At 41.5% G+C, this 17,571-nt stretch overlaps 1 protein-coding gene across 5 annotated transcripts in view; it reads right to left on the reverse strand.

The window, feature by feature from the left end:
- Positions 1-5,126: 5,126 nt before the first annotated feature.
- The window catches only part of PLAG1 (PLAG1 zinc finger), a 52,031-nt gene continuing 39,586 nt past the window's right edge, over positions 5,127-17,571 (reverse strand). For 3 of the 5 annotated variants that reach the window (XM_063326891.1, XM_063326893.1, XM_063326892.1), the window contains 3 exons: positions 16,087-16,186; positions 11,927-12,285; positions 5,127-11,332 (listed from right to left, as the gene is read on the reverse strand). In XM_063326891.1, the coding sequence (XP_063182961.1) occupies positions 10,069-11,332; positions 11,927-12,168 (1,506 nt within the window). In that variant the 5' untranslated portion in view covers positions 12,169-12,285; positions 16,087-16,186 and the 3' untranslated portion in view covers positions 5,127-10,068. The remainder of the gene's footprint in view (positions 11,333-11,926; positions 12,286-16,086; positions 16,187-17,571) is intronic. The other 2 variants (XM_063326894.1, XM_063326895.1) reach the window with 1 other exon arrangement.

A 17,571-nucleotide genomic window follows, 5' to 3' on the forward strand; every position in this document is an offset into this window, starting at 1 on the left:
TAGTTACTACTGCTGGTCTTTGAGTTGCTGGTCAGAAGAAGTCAGCCCTGATATCGAGGGCCTTAGAGGACTGATATGGATGTAACCCACCACAACAGAGGACACAAACCAAACATCAGAGTTTCATTTTGATCAAGATGCATCATTAATTGTGGTTCTCAACAGCCAAAGCTTTGTCTAGAACAGGAGAAGGACAGAACTGGGGACTGGAACTGATTTCAGAGAGCTGAAGAGTGTAGTTATATTCCTCTTCACAATCATTACTTTATTTCTTTGTACATTTGGCTGGTGCACCATGTAACAAACCCTTGAAGGCCTGGCTGTCCAGTGGCTTCTGAGAACTGCTTTGCAATATGGAGGTAGCATTTTATTTCTACTAAATTATTTTATAATCTTGCTAAAGATTTATCTCTTGACAAATTTCTCTCTTAAGTACTTAAATTACAGTCCTACTCTCAAAACAACACAGTTCCTTAGCCTGTGCCTTAGTGACTTCTGAGACGTTTTCTTCCCAGTTTCAAATCAAAATTTTCTCTTTTCTCCATTTACTGTCAGTCCCTGTGATCTCAGGTTAGGATTTGATGATGAACGTACATTCTTCCTTACGCATATAGTGTTTCATGGTCCAAATGCTGCCTCCAGTCACACCTCATAGACCTCAAATGATATTCAGAGGTGCCTGAAAGCAGTTCTGAGATGATCAATCGCACAGGTGTAAGCGATACCATTATTTGAAGCCAGTCCATACACAGGCTTGCTCTGAAGACAAGGCACTGATTAACCATTTTATTTTTTTTAACAACAAGCACAAGCCAGAAAAGAATCAAGTTCATGTTTCAGAGTTTGGTTGTTTTGGTGAGGCAAATGACACCTTGGAATAGTAAATGCAAGCAGCTTTTCATTCAAGCAGTCAGAGGTAAACCCAAATGCGAAGAATAAATTGCGTTGCAAGAATTGTGATGCCATTTTACTGCTGATCTTTGGAACTAAGACATAATAACAGTAAACATTTAAAAAGGTTAAACGCTAGTTTATAAATAATAAGATCAAATTTCAAACACACTTTGCCAAACAGCTGCTTGATGATTTTTTCCTTCCCAGTAAGGTTACTCCGTGTGTCCAAGAGAACGAAGCGAGGGCTCTCCTTACCTGAAAGCACTGAGGCTCTAACTGGAGGCACTGGCAAGGCAGGGGAGGTTTCACAGCTAATTTACTGGGGCCTCAGTGACCACAAACGGACCAGGGATAACAATCTGTGACCTGCTGCTATAGAATAACATCCCTACACTTAGGGATAAAGATAATACATTGTGAGATGCCCGTAGCAATACTTTCTGGACATAAAACTGTGTCCAGCTCTGGGGCCCCCAAAATAAGAAGGACATGGACCTGTTGGAGCGGTGGAGGAGGGCCATGGAGGAGGGCCACAAAGATGATCAGAGGGCCGGAGCACCTCTCCTATGAGGACAGACTGAGAGAGCTGGGGTTGTTCAGCCTGGAGAAAAGAAGGCTCTGAGGAGGCCTTAGAAGTGGTTTTCCAGTATCTGCAGGGGGCCTACAGGAAAGCTGGAGAGAGACTTTTTATAAGGGCATGTAGTGATAGGACAAGGGGTAATGGCTTCAAACTAGAAGAGGGTAGATTTAGATTAGACATCAGGAAGAAATTCTTCACTCAGAGGGTGTTGAGATGCTGGAACTGGTTGCCCAGAGAAGTTGTGGATGCCCCATCCCTGGAAGTGTTCAAGGCCAGGCTGGATGGGGCTTTGAGCAGCCTGGTCTAGTGGGAGGTGTCCCTGTCCATGGCCGGGGGTTGGAACTAGGTGATCTTTAAGGTCCCTTCCAACTTGAACCGTTCTGTGATTCTATGATTCTGGTGGGCCACTGCAAATTATCAGAAGTTGCCCTAAGTTATAGCGTATGAAACCCGCCTGATTAAAATGGGTCATACAGTGTAAATACATTGTTACATGGATTGCATTAGTGAGTAAGAAGAAGATTCTTGTAAAAATACTGCTGAAGAAAAATACGCCTAAGCTGAAGAGCGCGCGTAAACTATTGGGCAATTCTGTGCTTTATTGGTTAAGGAGTCAGACACTGACAAATTAAGAGGGGACAATTTTTAGGTGAGGACACACTTCAGTGAGTTTGGGGGGTTAGTCTGTGTTTATTTGTCATTAATGTTTGATAGTTGATATTTCTATGTCAGAGCTCTGATGTTGCTCATTTACAGCATGCCCCCTTAGCCATACAGAGTCTGTATTTTCATCGTCAATGGTAAGTACTTGTGAGCAAATTTAAGGATTTATCTATGACCATGCGTGAAATAATTTAACACAAAGGCAGTAAGCCAGAATTGAGCTTAACGAGACACAGCCTACAGAACTCTTCTGCTGAAATTGTATCTAATTCTACACAAGGAGAGCTGACAAACACCTTCCTCGCAGCAGTCTGTGCACCCCATAGATAAATTGCTGTCTCTCATAGATTAATCGAGCATTTGGAAGAAACTTCCCACTTGCCTGGTAAACCACACACTGTGTTAACTAGGAGGTAACCTTTACAAATTGCATGATTCATTTTGGACTTGTAAAACATAAACACTTTAGACTTAAAACTTGCTGAAGTAAACCAAAACCAAATAAAACTAAGTTCTCAGCCTTCCCAGGTTTGACTGCTGCCCTCCCATGGCATACATACACGTACACATAGGCAGACACGTACATCTATACACACACACACATGCATACACAAAGGTTTAAGCAATGTACTGATTTTCAGAAACTGTGACTATTGCAGGTCTCTGCATTATTTTACACGCATCACGCAGAGATCTGACCGATTTATATGAAATGACTAAACCATTCTTCTTTGCACGTTGCAGTTCAGCGCAACAGTGAAAATCAGCGCCACGGGCAAACTATCAACGATAAGTTCCAATGATTTCCAGCCCAGCCACATTTTACTACAGTCCTGTTTTCAGAGTGCTCAGCTGATACCTGATGTCTCTTCAGGCCCCTCTGAGGCAAACTAGCTTTGTAGCTGGTGATTTTATGACACAAATATCCCTGAAGGAGACAAGGTTGTGGGATGATGACGACAATGAAGAACACAACTGTTAAAAAAAATATAATTAAATACTTATTTCTCTGAAAGTGTTCATTTCTTGAGGACACACAGACCATTAAAACAAATAAATACAATTATATAAAAATAAAAACACTGGGCAAGACGTTACACCTTTATTAGGAGTAGAGGAAGTTTATACTGAATTACCTGGGATACAGCACATGAGCAGGAACTTGAAACTCCACGCTACTGCTGGGGTCTGTCATTTCCATCACCACTATCTCCACTGTTGTTCAAAACAGAGCAATACAGCGTTGCTGTTTATTTGCGAAAGGCCCCGGCTCATGATGATAAGCAGCAGTTAATCCTCCAATACACTTCTCAAACTTTTAAGCACAGACAAAATTTTGTAATACAGCTTATCTTGCTGTCCTACTTGCTGCCTGCTTGTGATGGCAAACCCTTGCTGTGCCAACTACGGCAACTGCTCCTCTGGGAAACTTAATTTCTATCTGATTTAATACAATGTTTTGATTTGCAAAGTGGGGAAGCCAAGAGCACATAGCTGCTCAGTTCTTGCTAGTCCAGCAGCAGCTCTGGATCAGTTCTGGACTTCCCTGTCAAAAAACCATCCTTTATCCTAGGACATGCTTATACGTGGGAAGGAAAAGGAGAGTGAAAGGGGAAAAAATGGAATAGTCTTCCTCTTGCACTCCTGGAGGACAGCGAGATCAGGTATAGAGGGTACTGAAGGATCATGTTTCTGTACTTTCTTATGCAAGTTTTGGAAAGAGGTGGTTACAGGAGAGAGAGAAGGGACGATGCCTGTGGCTCTGAATTTAACAACGAAAGCACTGGAGGGACTGCACCTCTCAAGAGATCTCTGGATATAACACAGACATCATCCATGCAATCACATTCCACTTATTCCAGAGGCTGACAGAGTTTCTAGAAAGTGTCCGTTTGGAAGGAGGACATGTTAATTCAGTAACAATGAGATCAGCTGTAATAGAGACACAATGGGGTGGTTTTCTCCCGGGGCAGGGAATAAATGGTTTTGCAGAGTATTTCTTGTTGTAGAGCATCTGTAGAGCTTCTGACTGTCAATATAACAAGGCCAACCCTCTGAAGCCAGTCAGAAACCTGTGACACAGAAGTGATGTCAGTGCAGGGGAAAGGGGTAGGGATTGCAAGAAAGGAAAAATGTCCATGTACGGAGAAGGCGAAAGCCAACAACTCTCTGTAACAATCATTTATCTCAGGCTGGGTTACAGCAAGAAATCTGAAAAGTCAAGACTTGGAAAAGAGAGGAACCCCAAAGGAGGAAAACCCAGACAATGCTGAGGATGTTAAGACAGTATACTCCAAAAACCAACGAAATGTGAAATGCTAGTCTTTTTCTTTGCTGGCAAACAGCCTACGCTAGGGAACAACGGTGTGGAAGGAGCAGAGAGGCTGCTTGTCTGGCTGTGCTGCACCTTCCCCCCCCGCATTACAGTCAGACTTCCTCCGCAGTGTCACGGGCAGACGGCAGGTCTATGGGATCAAAGCAACAGAATTCCTCCTGGAAATATTCCAGAGACAATCCATACCCTGTGGCTAACACACACCGCAACCCTGCAAACCGTAACAATTGATGTAAATTACTTGCATTTACCTGAAATGATGGAGGTTCACTCACCTACTTCTCCCAAATGAGCGGTGCCACTACGGAAACCCCAAACTCACCTTCCAGTGTCTCACAGCATTTCAAAGTGCAATTTGATGGCAAACTCAATTGCTTCTTCAACTCAGATCTGTCTCGTCACAGACACAGTTGCAGTAGCATCATCCAATTTGTTCCTCGGTGAAATCATGAAACACAGACACTTATGCTTTAAGATTTTCTGAAAAACTGACATTTTACCAGTCATAAATTAGACAGTTGTACCTTCGCAAACTCGGAACAGGTACACCCAGTAAAACTGGATGTATTCTGTAATTACTTATTGTAATCCCAAACATGCAGATCGAGATTATCTATTGAAATGCCAGGCATAAGTTATTCATTAACTAAAACCATTCTGTAATTTTATTGATATATTTTGTGGAGTTCACATATTTTTGTACAGCAAACATAACACTGTAGGCCACAAGAAGCTGCAGCACTATTGTTTAATAGCAGCAAGGTATATTTTATAATCAGGGTATGTGGACAATAAATAGTCTGTTTCTTTGGATGTGAATGTTTAAAATGAAGTTCTGCTGCAGCTTCATAATGTGATTGCTATTTTACAGAGCTTATACACAAAAATATATATGCAATCTTTTTGTCTATATTTTATACAAATACAACAGTAGTTTGTGAATACATTTTAAAGTACATATACATGATAAGCAACTCAATTTCCCATATCACAGGATAGCAAATTTTAAATGCAAGAAACATATACAAATTCAGTCTGGAATGCAGGGTTTTCTGTGTTCTGGTTTTTTTTTTTTTCCTCTATTTTTGACTCAAAACTTTTATCATAAAAACATTTTAGCATACAAGTCCAAACAATTTTTCCACTAGCTAAAAATATAATTTCAGCAATCCAAGTCAGGTTTGGGTGTGTCATCATTCCCCAATAAACTTTTCCCAGTTTTTGTCTAAATTCAAAGGCTTTTAGTAACATATAGTATGTTCTTCACTCCACACCATATAAAAAGCCCACATTTAATTTTAACTAGCAGTCACCTATTTTTATGAACAAGAGCTGGGCTTGTCAGCGTTTTAAATTTGCATGTCCACAATTTTACTTTTGCAAGTGCATATGAATACATTGTGGTGTTGCACAAAGTTCATTAATGACAAATTAAGTCACAGTATAAAAATATATCATACAACTATAGGTCTAGTATAGTCCTTTTTTCTATGGGTAAAAATACATCTGAATGAGACAGGGAGGTTTGTAGCACCATGAGAGGAGTTGTATCCCAAGTTACATTAGCAGCATGATCCAATATAACAATATTGCAGGAGTGTTTCTGAGGAGATAAACATTCACTCTGGTTCAACTGTACCACTGAAGCTTATACTGAAAAGTGTTTACATATGATTAGCAATAGTTCTGTGTCACTTCCAGGGCTAGATAACTGTTATCAAAAGACACTGCCTTCCAACAAAAGTAAGACACCCTTATTGCATAAAAGCTTTGGGACTATCCAAACACATTTTGAACTACTGTGGCGTTCTCTGTACGTTGCGCGTGATGCTAAGGAGGCTGTGGTTTTAATTGCACACTGGGAGGATGCAGGACGGGCAGCTAAGCCTATACGCTTCACTACATACCAGATAAGTACACTTACTTCAGAGGCTTGTCTATAGACTGAGAAGAATACAGGATGAGCTGCTAAACCAGTGTATGAGACAGACATAACGAAGGATGCAATCCTGCTCCCCTCGACCTTTACGGATGCAGGATCAGGCCCTAAGTTAACTAAGACAGCAGCATAGCGATGATAGGATATGATAAAAAAAAAATAATCTGTATCAAATACTGCATGTTAAACATTTTTGCCATAGTTTACCATCCAGAACTCCAGAGGACACAGTTTGCAATTGGCGAGGACAAACTCCTAATTTTTTTTTTTGACTGGTATTCAAAATGGCAGTAGAAGACAGTGTAGTTTGAAACATGTAAACCTAGTAAAAACCATTGTAAAACCCTTAAGAAAGACACACTGGTTCTGTGCAATATAGCAAATTGATAAGAAAACACTGTAAAAATGTACCTGTTTAAAATTACAATGTCTACCATTTTGTACACAAAGCATTATACCAAAGGCCTACATATATGTAATCTAATGGCACTTGAAACAAATTATAATAAAAGGTTTTATAATAAAAAGCATAACCTGTAAGAAATTTTCTTAAAAGGTTTAGGTTTTCTTTTTGAAAGTGCTATATCTTGTAATATGTGTAACATAGAGGTTGACCAAGCTTTATTTTAAAAAATATTGGCCTATAATACATGTTTAGCTCACTAGGCAAATGATCCTGAAAATATGTACTCTTAACATTCATTATTAGCTTAATAAAGCAATCAGCTCTGGCTCATGTTTCAGTCAGTATATGGTTTTTAAAAACCGCTACTGCCAAATTAACAATAAATCACTCTATTCCACAATTTACTACTAAATAAAGCACAAGCAACAAGTACACAAAAATATATATATTTTTAAAAAAACAAACCTTACTAGAAATTTAGAAGTTGCACAAAGTGTGGTGCACGATCAGCCAGCCCTCCCCCCTCCCGCCAAGAATCCGCCTGAAATCGAGAAACCAGGGTTTAAAAACTGACGGTTTAGTAGTGGCCAATATCGACTCTGCCTAAGTGATATCCAAAAGCACGCTGGTGGTGGTAGTATTGCTTACAGCGTCGGGCTGCTTCCGCCTTACCGCACATCCTAGTTCAGTGGCAAACACGCTCGGTGCAGCCACCCGCCGAAACCCTGACTTGAATGAGGTTCAATATCTTGTCTGAGGTCCCTATTTCTCACGTGAAATGTACATCTAACTCCAAAGTGAAATGTCAATCCCTTTTCAGGAAGCTAAGGCACGAACAAAGTAGTAAGGATTCTGGCTACGCACTAAGAAACGGGTGTTGGCAAAGCGTCTGCTGGGTTTTGTTTTGCCTTTTTTTTTTTTTTAATGAAGTCTAATCGGAAACTGAGACTGATAAACAGTCGCTACGGATTGGGAATTCGTGTGCCGGAGGCTGCCCAGGACGGGCAGCGCTGCCTGGCCACGCTGTGGGATGCCGAGCGCTCGCAATTTTCCTCTGCTGCAGGGGGAGTTGCAGATGCTCGGCTCCACGAGGGGCATAACCCACTGGAGGAACTAAGTCCATTTATCTTCATCTCAGATTGAGTTAAAGGATTGAGAATAAACCCGAGTTCTTCCTAGATACGTTACGGTTGCTGATTTAAACTAGAGTTACATTCGGTTGCATTCACCTTGTGCTCTGTTCATCTGTGTTTTTCTTTCCTTTAGAAAGGTGAAGAGAAAAAAAGCAATATTGAACAAATCATTCAACTAAAGATGTAAGTAAGCGAGCAATCTGTTTCACAGAAACCAGAGGAAGCAGTCATGAAGCAGAGCTAAAAGCCCACTTTGAGATAACGTGCTCCTAAACCCAAAATGTAGGAGTAGTTTGCAGAATTTCAAAAGGTATTTTCCTTATTAATACATCCTTATTTTAATGCCTTTGGAACACAAACACATTTATAAAAATGTTATCTTTCAGTAATAAAATTTAAATACACATATGTATAAAATAGTAAAACTACACCTGCATATTGCTCCTAGAATTAAAAAAAAAACAACGTAGGAGCTACTGATAAAACATCCGGAGCATGAGCTCCTTAAATGGGAGCAACTTTTGTTTCTGTGAAGTATATTTAGTTTAACCACTTAAAACCTTGTATGAATCCTCATTATTGTTTGAAAGATACTACTGTACTTGATTTCTATTTTTTAATTCCTTGTACAAAAATGACAAGGAAAAGAATGTTATTGTTGAAATACAACAAATCTAGTTTGCTTTCATGCATCGCAGGGTTGAGTTTTGTTGTTTTCTTTTTCCTCTTTTGGTTATTAGGGATTGGGGAATAGAATATATTGCATTAGGTAAAAGTGGTGTAAGCAATATGCTTTTACTTCACTCCTAAGAGTCCTGTCTTTAAATCTTGGCAATGGGCAAAAAGTCCCTAACCAAGTACCCAGGTGTAGAAAATGTGATTAACATCTAACTTGTTGCTTAGGAGGACATAACACACCATGTAACACAACTGAAAAGATCATTCCAATAAAAAAAAAAACAAAACCAAAAAAACCTGGTATTTGCAAATTTACATTCACTCTCTGACTGCACACTAGTTTTGAACTGAAAATAGATACACACTTTCTGGCTGGACTTGATCCACCCTTTGGCGGTGGCAGCTGGGAGAAGACTGATGCCTACAAATGTGAATACACTATTGGAAGATTCCTATGCAGTACTCTTTCTATGCTACTAAAGAGAAAAAACAGCAAGTTAAGAATTAAAACAAAAACTGCGACAAAATATTCTGCATTACTACATTACAACACTTTTATATTTCAAGATCAGCCATTCGCCTGTTTCCCCTCTACCAGAGTCATGAAAGCACAACAACACAGTTCCAAATTCAACTTGAAACATTTGTCATTTAGGCAAGCAGAGATTCTCTGTTGAAATTCTGTTCAGCCATGATTTTAGAGAATTAAACTAAATTATTTTTCTTCCATTATTCATAACAGGCCACAAAATTTTAAGCCAGAAAATGGCAAAATTCTTAACACCTTTTATAATGACTTCAATACAAGTCAAAATGCTATATATAAGTACGTGTGTATATATGGACTTTTATATATACACACACGAGTTTTCAGAAAAGTCTGAATTCTATATTTACTTAAAAAATTTAGATTTGTCATTGTAGAACAGATCAGATGTGTCACCATTTGGGAAGAGGTTTTGTTTGGAAATGGACTGGATAATTTTTTTCCCAAATCTTTGTGATACATATTTAAACTGGATTCTTTGCAAATAGTAAAATATATTAAAAGGTAAAAGTGGTAGTTCTACCACTGACATCAGTAAAACGGAATAGCTGGTATGGCTGAAAAAGTTTTTAAAAAGGTATGAGTGTTGAGAGTTTGCTTGGGATGACTTTCTACTGAACATTTTAAATGTGTCAATTGGCAGTGAAACTGAAAACAATACAATGAGACTGTTTTTTTTAAAAAAAAACCAACAAAACAACGAAGTAAACACAGCTGAGAATAAACACTTTCAAAACATTTTTAAAAAGTTAATTTAAATTTCTTACTGGCTTCATGAGATTGGTACTGTACAAAAGCAGAGAATTTATAATGTCTTATAGTAGGCACTAAGTTAAAAATGGTCACCTAAGGCATTTCTACAAATAGACAGTAACAAGCCAGCTTTGTACATCCTATTGGAAAGCTTGATGAAATCGCGGTAGGGTGGTGGTTGTGCTTAGACTGCTTGTGAAAGCTGCAGACAACGAGTGCAGAGACCCAAGACCTATACTATTGCTAGGATCTTGTGGATCCTGGGTGTGCGGTGGAAGTTGAGTCATAGAAGAATGTGCCTCCTCTTGCGTATAACTCATTCCGAGGTTTCCCACTGAAACAGAAGGATTGTAAGGAGGGCCGTTTACAGGTATGAAGTTGAACAGCTGAGAAAAGTCCAACGACGGGGTGTTTAGAGGTTCGCTAATAGGAACGGAGCCCTTGGAAAGGGAAACCTCCCCAGACCCATCATCTAGTGTCCCTACTTGTGGATCCAGCCCTAGTTTTGATGAAGATGCTTGAGAATCCTGGGATGAAGAAGGCATACCACTTTGCAACTCCATTAAGTAACTTTCGATTTCCCCTTTCAATGGCTGTTCTTTCTCAGGCATAGAAATTGCGTATGAGGTAGTACCGAGCGGATATTTCAACGATAGCTGGTGAGAAGGGTGGACAGACTCCATATCTATTGGACAAGGCATTCCCAATGGCAACGATGTGGCAACCATTTGGTGTGCAGATGCAGAACTCTGCATGGACTGAATCTGAGTGTTGTAGAGATTTAATTGCAAAGTGTTTGTAAATGGCTTTGATGTCAGTTCACTGGAAGGTAAAGACATCACTGGAAGCAGCTCATCCTTAATAGGCACAGAAACATTGCAGGTAAAGGGATCTAGAAGGTCCATTGGCTCTGTTTTGACCTTCAAAAGTTCTTGGTTGTGACTTTTCTTCATGTGGCGCGTGAGGTGATCCTTCCGCCCAAATCTCTGTGCACAGTACTGACAGAGGAAGTCCTTTCTTCCAGTGTGCACTACCATGTGTCTACGGACATCCTTTCGGGTGTAGAACCGACGATCACAGTGTTCACACTGGTGTTTTTTCTCCTTCACTCCACCCGATGACTTGCCTGCATGAGTTTTTAGGTGCTCCAGCAGCACTCCTGTGCTTTCAAAAGTCTGCAAACATACCTTACAGGTGAGGTCACCGCTTGTTGCAGCATGCAAAGCCAGGTGACGTTTGAACCCAAGCTTGGTATTGTAGTTCTTTCCACATTCTTCACACTTAAAGGCCTCTTTGTTGGGATTGTGTGTATGTAGGTGATTCTTTAGGTGATCTTTTCGGTGAAACATTTTCTCACAATAATTACACTTGTGGGTTTTCTCAGGAGAATGAGTAGCCATATGCCTTTAAACACAGATATATTCTGTAAGTAATTATTTTGATCAAAAAACACATGTGCTCATTTTTTAATGGCAGCTAAATACTACACTAAGGGCTGCTTTGCAACAGAACCTTTTAACTGAAAGCATGACACTACAAAGACAGTTTGACAAATTTAAATATAGCAAAACGCGAGGCATTTCTCTTAAATCGACACTTTAGTTTTGGTGGGTTTTAGCTACTGTAACAGGGGTATATGGGCAAGTATGAAAGTACTTGTGTAAAAGTCCATAGCCAAAAAATTTTCAGTCCATACTCTTTTTCTTGTGACAATTCCTTATACAAATGAAAATTCTATGCTCATTTAAAAAAACAAAACAAAACAACAAACAAACAAACAGAAAACAAAAGCAGAAAACAAATTAAGAAACAAAATCAAAGACATTAGCTTGCAAACTTAGGTAATTTAGAATTCTAGAAACAATCCAATGGCTACTTTAATTAACACATCCTCTCTGCAATCAGCTGAAGGCGTACACAAATATATACTTTTACACGGCTTAACACGGCCAACATAAAATAGATAATATAATCTGAAAGATAAATAGAGTTTAATACCTTAGTAATTTGTACTTAGAAACAAAGGCCTTGGTGCAGTCTTGTTGTGTGCACTTGTAGGGCCTCTCTCCTGTGTGAGAGTATGAGTGAACCTTTAATTTCTCAACACTGTTAAAGGCCTTGTCACACAGTTGGCAAGGAAAGTTTTTTCTTGGTTTGGTTTCACCACGCTTACGTTTCCCTGAAGGGACTTTCTGGGTATCTCTTACTTCTGACAAATCACCAGGAATGACAGTGGCCATCGCAGCCTAAACCAGGCCTTCTTGTTGGACACTTGGGAATTGCCCAACTCCACTAAATGATTTAGCTTTAGATGGCTTCTCAAGTTTCATGTGGTCGTAAAAGAAAGCAAAAGGGGACTGGAAAAAAAAAATAAGAAACAACTAGTTTGTAACTAAACTTAGATTTTGAAGTTTACTTGCTATGTGATGCTTCTGAATAAAACTTAAAAATAAAATTAGGTTCAGCTGGTCTAATGTAATACCTGCAGGTTTCTTTACACTATTTGCTGCAACTCTTAAAATGCATTGCTCAGGATGAACAGATCCACATATGCCCTGAAATCACACCTCGCAACCTTCCCCTCAGGCACCGTATGGAGAACAGCAAAGTTTCTGTCGGGTTACGGGAGGCATCAGGCAAAGAGCCTACCTACCCCGGCAGCTTTTGGCAGCTTCCGATTTCGAAGGAATTACAGCTGCGCCTGTGGTGTTCGCACAGACATCCGCACGCACGCACGCACGCAGGCAGGCAGGCACACGGGCATCAAAGCGAAAATCTGTAAGCCTTGAAATGTTTGAAAACCTGCGCGAAAAGGAGCGGTACTCACAGTGACAGTCTGAGGGGGCAAAGCTCATGTTCTGGGGTGTACCTCCTCACCGTCATTACTGCCTCTGCTCTAGTAAAATGTACGCCCTGCCGATGATTGCTAACACCAGGTGAAATTCTCCTGTAAACTTACCCTCTGCTAACCGAGACTTGACATGTTAACAACAGAAATCCCACGAATTAGGGACAGATCAGGTAGATCAGGGTTTTTATCCGCCTGGCCCTGGAGACCCCCACCCCTCCTCACACTACCCTGCCAAGACGTGGGGGCTGTAAGCGTCCGGATTTAGGCTGGCTGAGGATGGAGGCTCTCAGTATTGCAAACCGTGAACTAAACTGGAGGCTTTCAGCTACAGGAGGTGCGTGACGCTTGTGTCTGACCCGTGGGCGAACAGCTTTGAATTCATCATCTGGTAACATATAGTAGCAACTGGGCGCCTGCCATTATGGGGCACTCAACAGCCCTCCTTTGTAAGGAGTAGCCGACAGCCTTTTTTTTTTTTTTTTTTTTTTTTTCCCCCCCCCATCATTGGTGCACAATTGCTAGTACAGATACCAAAATTCAGTGCTGCCTGTTATGGGAAGGGCCGAGCGGGAGGTCTGCGGCAGCGGGGGCGAGGAGGAGGATGGCAGGAGGACGGCACTCAACACCAGCGTTTGGCAGGGCCAGAAAGCCCCCGAATTTGGCTTTTCTCTCAAAAGCAGCGATCCTCCGCCCCGGCCCCGGTGTCACGGCTGCCAGCTGCTGTCCACCACGGCCTCGTCTGGGGCAGCTGCACGAGGGGCGGCTGGGCCAGGCGTCACGGAGGCAGCGGCCGGGCTGGGGGCTCGGCGGCCGGCCGCCCCCACAGCCCCCAGCAGCAGGGCAAGGGGAAGGCAGCAGCTGCTGGAACAGGTGGAGCCGGGCAGGGAGCACCAGGCCGCAGCTGCTCCAGCCTAACGCCGCCTCCCTGATAAACAAAACGGACTGGCTCAGGGGAGGCGGGATGGCTTGGAGGTGGCCTGGGCCCGGTCTCAGCTGTCCTCATCCCCCACCGAGGCTCAGCGGAGAGGGAGGGGGCCAACCACTCCAGAGGGGAGCAGAGAGCAGCGCTCAGGTGTGATGGCGGCAAAACTCAACGGTCCTTGCAAGAGCCCCAGCGTGGCCTCAGGAGAAAGTGAGGAGAAAGGAGAGCTTGTGTTTTTTCTCAATGCATGGCAGGACAGGAGCGGCAGGGAGGGGGAAAAGGGGATGCCCCTCTTTAACATCTGCATTTTATGAAATCTTCAGACTGAAACGTGTACACAGAGTATGTCTTTTCCTATGCCTCTTCTTCCCTCCTCCCCATAACTTTTCTCTTGTCTTTACAAAAGGAGAGAAGCACTGGAACACCAAGATGGAAATCTGCTGCCTTTCAACCCTAAAGTTCTCGAATGGCAAGTTAAACTAGACTACTTTCTTTAAGCAAGAAGTTTTGTAAGACCACCTTTACTCCCCCAAATTTTATATGGAACCACTAACCTCCTTAAAGATACCCAGTGACAGAAAAGGTGTTTCTCTAAGGACTCTTATGATTTCAGATTTGTCTTGGACTCATTCCCACTCATGGGACGAAGCTTGGAGACATCAGTTCCATGAGTGTGAACATGCACAGGTCTTCAAAGTATCAGCTTAATTTTATCTTCTTTCTCATAATCAACTATCTATTTCATAAGTGAAAAAAATGAAAGAGTTGTTTGGAGACTTGGGAGCAATAATTTTCTGCAATAAAAGTAAATGAAGACCAGTTCCAAAGACTTCAATGAAGCCACCAATGTAATCAAAAGGTGGGTCTGATTCACATCAAAGTTGTGATATATTTGTGGATTGAAAGATTTTTTTCAATATATGCCTTAATCAGAATCCGGTAATAAAATTAATTTTCCTTTCCTGTAAATTAACACACTGGTCTTCTATGCATATTGGCCTGAATATAGAATGAAATATCATTTTAGCTTAATCTCTCCTGACAAATGAAGTTTGGAGGGAGAGAAAGAATAATCCAACCTGATCTACACTTACACAGGGTATTATCTATACCCCACAGGCACCTATATGAGACCCGCCACACAGAGCCCACAGTGCAGCAGTGGTGGCCCTCGCTGCGTGGCTACTGCACCTACAGGCTCAATGGGGTAAGAAAGGGCTACGACCCGTTTTGCCTCCCTGCCAAATCCACGCCTAGCCTGAGACAGGGCAGGCAGCATTAGTGGTGAAGAGCAAGGGAACTGCCTCCACAGTCCGCTGCAGGGGAGTGTGGTTAATTTGGTCATGCTGGGTCCAGGGCTCAGCAGCAAGTGGCCTCTGTGGCCAGCCGGTGACAAGGGAAGCGGGCACAGCTGGCAGGATACAGGGAGAGAGGATGAGCTGCTGCAGGGAGGGACAACAGGCAGAACCAGGATAGGGCTGTGGGGCCAGGGAACGCAGCATAGGGGTTGGGAATATCTAAGGACACAAGGATAGGGGTGAGCTGGTAATTCTGGGGGCAGGTGGGGGGAGGAACTGAACATGCATCAAGCTGGGGAGATGCAGGATATTAGGCCATGCAGAAGGGTAATATGCAAGGTCTGATGTGAGGCCAAAAGCAGTGTTTGTTATGGAACAGCATATGAGGCTTAACTGTTAAATTAACAACTCTGACAACTTCTCACTCCTTTTCTTGATGCAAAGATCACGCAACAGGCTGAAGGCCATCCTATATTCAGGTCAATATAACACCGTTACCTTCTCCAAAACTTCAGGTAACCTACTTGCTGTACCAGAGTGACTCAGAACATTCACATGGATGAAGAATTCAGGTTTTGTTCTTCTATGAAACTAATTAAGCTGACTTTGAACTGTGTTTAAGTGTCCTCAAAAATGCATCATCAGAACAAATATAGTGTGGATCCAATCTTTGACAATGACAGAGTTTTATTAAAAAACATGTACGCACTATTATCTCAGTACCATTTCTCAACAGATGAGGCAATTAAGAACTTCAGTATTGATCTCAATAGATATAACCACTTTCTTTTTTTCTTGTGGATATATAGACTGAGCAATGGAGATAAAACTTAAAAAAACACTGATCCTCAAATATTACACTTTCCAAAGACCAGCTGAAAGAATTTTATGAGTAATACTGCCTGTTTGTGTCTCAACATATTATCACTTAAAATCCTCATTCTTACTGGTGCTTTCACAACTGCAGGATGAATGATTATATGTATCAAACATAACAAACACATTACACAAAAGCTCATATATACTACTATTTTAAAAGAAGCATATACTTAAAGTAGGATTAAAGCAGCCTCTGTTCAATGCACACCTGATGTTTGCCCACTAAAGTCCTCAGATTTTGGTCTTAACCAGTTCCGCTGACTCTTCTTGGAGGAAACCAGAATCCAGTACTTCCCATTTTTACTGGTCTGAAAAACAAAAGGAAGAACGGACTAGACTCCAGCGAAAGTAGTATATTCAGAAAGGCTGGGATGCGGCAAGACCAGGGGTTGGAAAGAATCGGAAAGGCAAAGTTAAAAGGGATAGATCCAACCCATGCACAGAACATTATGTACTGTTAATTATAAACTGTAGGAATCAATCGTTCCTGCATTATCAGTAGCAATTATACACTTCAATTTGCAGTATACTTACATCGTTTCACCTAACGCTACGCTGGACAGTAACATATAAAGAGATAAAATTAGACAAAAGCAAAGGAGTTTTCAATAAAGTTAAAAACAAAACAAAAAAATCCACAGACCACAAATAATTTAGAAATAACAGCGAACATGTAAAATTCTGGGCCCAGACTTGGGTTTCTTACTCAGAAAGGACTGAATAAGAGAAGATTTCTGGATTAGGCCCAACTTTACTAGAACCTAATGCCTTCATTCAGCTTAATTATACAGGAAATAGCAGCTTAAAAGGTCACCTGCAAAGGAAAATAAAATTAATTTAAAAAAAATAATAGCACCTCTTAACGATGTACATGCTACAGGTAAGTCCCAATAGAGGGCAAGTCTAGGTGTGCCTGAGCAAATCCAGAGGGCCCTTCTGGAATTTCCCTTCTATCTCCCTTTTCCCTTGCCACCATCCTTTTGTAAATTTGCAGCACGTCTTCCTTTTCTTGCTAGAAGGCCTCCTGGATGACACAGGTATACACGGAAAACATGTTCAATGCCTCATTGTAACGGGGAGGTTTATCCCCTCCAACTCTTCCGGATGTGTAAGGGCGAAGCCCTATACATTGCACATACCCCACGTGGCAGAACAGACTGAAGATATTTGGCAGGAAGCCCCAGAGTAATGTAATATTTCCCCCCACACAAACCATTTTCCCTTCTCACTTCCCATTCACTCCAGTAAAATATTCTTCCTTTCGGTACCAAGTTCAGCTTCGCACAGCCCCAGCCTCCTCTGCTGGTAAGCACGAACGTTAGCAAACCGGCGTCCTTGAACACCTATTAAAGGCAAAAGTGCTTCAGAGCAACCGACAGAAGCTCTCCGACAGCTGAGAAACATTTGTTTGTGGTTTCGTACATACAGGCAGGAGGTAGAAACAGCTCCGGTACCCAAAGAAAAAGTGAAAGCTTTGCTTTCAACTAATGAGGGAAAGAGGGGACACAACCCTCACCACCTCTTTTGGAGGTCCCCAAATCACCTTGTTTCGGGGATAAAATGCTGACGACTCTTCTCTCCCTCTCCCAGCAAGACCCTTATAAATTAGCTATCCTGCAATGCTTAGCTCAGCATCTTCCGCTATTGTAGCAGAAAGGAAGAGCTTCATTATCCAGATGTTTCTACTAACGTA

Source organism: Chroicocephalus ridibundus, chromosome 2 (genome assembly GCF_963924245.1).
Source record: "Chroicocephalus ridibundus chromosome 2, bChrRid1.1, whole genome shotgun sequence".
In the NCBI taxonomy this organism is placed as follows: Eukaryota; Metazoa; Chordata; class Aves; order Charadriiformes; family Laridae; genus Chroicocephalus; species Chroicocephalus ridibundus.